This window comes from Cariama cristata, unplaced genomic scaffold (genome assembly GCF_000690535.1).
Source record: "Cariama cristata isolate BGI_N322 unplaced genomic scaffold, ASM69053v1 scaffold22145, whole genome shotgun sequence".
NCBI classification, from domain to species: Eukaryota; Metazoa; Chordata; class Aves; order Cariamiformes; family Cariamidae; genus Cariama; species Cariama cristata.
Window position 1 is genome coordinate 40351 of NW_009617254.1, and position 2508 is coordinate 42858.

At 43.7% G+C, this 2508-nt stretch overlaps 1 protein-coding gene across 1 annotated transcript in view; it reads right to left on the reverse strand.

Moving 5' to 3' along the window:
* LRIG2 (leucine-rich repeats and immunoglobulin-like domains 2) overlaps positions 1-2299 on the reverse strand; it is a 21368-nt gene extending 19069 nt beyond the window's left edge. Inside the window, exon 1 of the mRNA XM_009700472.1 lies at positions 2256-2299. Coding sequence (XP_009698774.1) covers positions 2256-2269 — 14 coding nt within the window. The 5' untranslated portion in view covers positions 2270-2299. The remainder of the gene's footprint in view (positions 1-2255) is intronic.
* Between the last annotated feature and the right edge of the window lie 209 nt (positions 2300-2508).

Below are 2508 nucleotides of genomic sequence, written 5' to 3' on the forward strand. Positions count from 1 at the left end.
CGTTTTCCCCCCCCCCCCCCCCTCCCCGCAAGCCTACTGTCTAGCTACTAAGTTAGAAATTACGATTTTGATTTAGAAAGCCCAGGAAAGTATTCTTCTATTATTACTCAGATTTGGACTAAAACAAAGTTTTCATTAACAGTAAGTCCTCTTTCAGGAAGTTGGGTATAGTTCATACTTGAAACAGTTCTGATATTATTTATATCTAGTAACTGTAACTGATGCTTTTCTTTTTGAAATAGACTGATCATTAAATACAAAGTGAAATATATCGTCTGATTTTCTGTGTTTATAGATCATTCAATCACACAGCTAAGATTTCTGCTATCACGCAGAACCAGACATAATTCCCTTGCTCTGAAAAAGTCAAACCCAAAGAACCCATCATTTTAGAAGCACTTGCATTTTTATCGAGGCCCACGTTATACAAAATACAGAGCAAATATGCAAAATCTGTATTTCAGGAATTCATCTGGTGGTGTATATAAAATCACCTAAACATTCATTTTGAGCTGAAGTGGTATTCATCTCTTAAGTAAATAAGAGAGAACGCACACACCAAATTGATTACTGTATACTTAGTCCTAGAGGACAATCTTAATTCAGCCCAACTGAGCATACTCGCTTCCTCCCCATGGCACTGTGCTGGTACAGGTATTGATGCAGCAACGCAGCCAGCCATTTGAGCTGAAAATACATAAGCTCACCCAAAAAACCTGTTGCGAATGGAACTTCCTGAACTAATTAACTGATACCTAATCTACTTTTATTCATTGTCGTCTAGTTACCAGGATATATAAACACGCTTCCAGGCACTAGCAGAGGGCTGGAAGGCAGCAACCACCAGCATTGTGCTTACCTTTCCCCCCACAGATGACTGCTCTACAAACAGGGCTTGCATTCCTTGTTCTAAAGAATGTAATATTAAGATGCAGATATGTCAAAAAATATTTGCTAACTCCTTGACTTCCCTATCCTTTTCATCACCCGCCAAGTTATCCACAAAACATACGAAATATAGCAGGAAAAATGAAGTTACAGCTGTCCGAATACTTCCTTCACGAAAACAAGTTCTGAAAGTGCTCTTCTGGCCTTATTAAAAACAAAAACCCCTCCACGTTGGAAGAATCACTGGCAGGTGGTTTGAAAGAGTTAAGAAAAACAAGCATTTTTAGTCCTCAAAGTTAGGTGAAGTGATATCACAGAACTAAGAGGGAAAAGCACATCAGGGACTTTTTCATACAAGAAAAATTAAGCTTTGATTAATTTTAAACAGCTTGTATACATTTTAACTTGTTTAGATTCAGAACGGCTAGAATAGTCCTAGTAAAGAAAAAATGTCACCCACACAGACACTTCATGTGCCAAAATCCTTAAAGCCACAACAGAGAACACCACACAGTGGATTGAGAGCAGCTCTGAGCAGAAGGACTTGGGGATGCTGGTTGACAAGAAGCTCACCATGAGTCGGCAATGTGCGCTCGCAGCCCAGAAAGGCAACCGTATCCTGGGCTGCATCCCAAGCAACATGGCCAAAGGGAAGGGATTCTGTCCCTCTGCTCCGCTCTGGTGAGACCCCCCTGCAGTACTGCCTTCAGCTCTGGAGCCCTCAGCACAAGAAGGACATGGACCTGTTGGAGCAAGTCCAGAGGAGGCCACCAAGATGATCCGAGGGCTGGAGCACCTCTCCTATGAGGACAGGCTGAGAGAGTTGGGGTTGTTCAGCTTGGAGAAGAGAAGGCTCCAAGGACACCTTAGAGCAGCCTTCCAGTACCTAAAGGGGCCGACAAGAAAGCTGGGGAGGGACTTTTTACAAGGGCATGGAGTAACAGGACAAGGGGCAATGGCTTTAAACTGGAAGAGGGAAGATTTAGATTAGACACAAGGAAGAAATTCTTCACAGTGAGCGTGGTGAGGCAGTGGCAGAGGTTGCCCAGAGAAGCTGTGGATGCCCCATCCCTGGGAGGGTTCCAGGCCAGGATGGACGGGGCTGTGAGCAACCTGGTCTGGTGGGAGGGGTCCCTGCCCATGGCAGGGGGTTGGAACTGGATGGGCTTTAAGGTCCCTTCCAACCAAACCGTTCCATGATACACTTAATTATTGTTTGCGGCATGTCAGATTGCATAACGTAGCACAGTGCCAGCACTTCTTCTTCCCACTGAGTTTTGTGCCAAGCAGTTTTAAAAACACCCTCTATCATCAGCTTGGAGAAAGATACAAGTATTTGTTGAAGTCTGAAAACTTGCTCTCCGAACAGCGTGGATACCATCTCGCTTATTAGCCACCCAAGGGACTGCCAACTCACTTTTCCAGGCACTGGCTCCCCTCCCTGACAAGTGCTAATATTAAGATATCCTTGTACCTTTCTAAACACAAAAGGTTTCACAGACTAGTTGTATTTCTATGCTGAAATACACATTTTCTGTTAAACATTTCTAATTGCTTACCATGCAGGGAAAGAAGAGAACTACAGAACCCCAAAGGGGTAAGAAGGTGACAAGCTTCCTT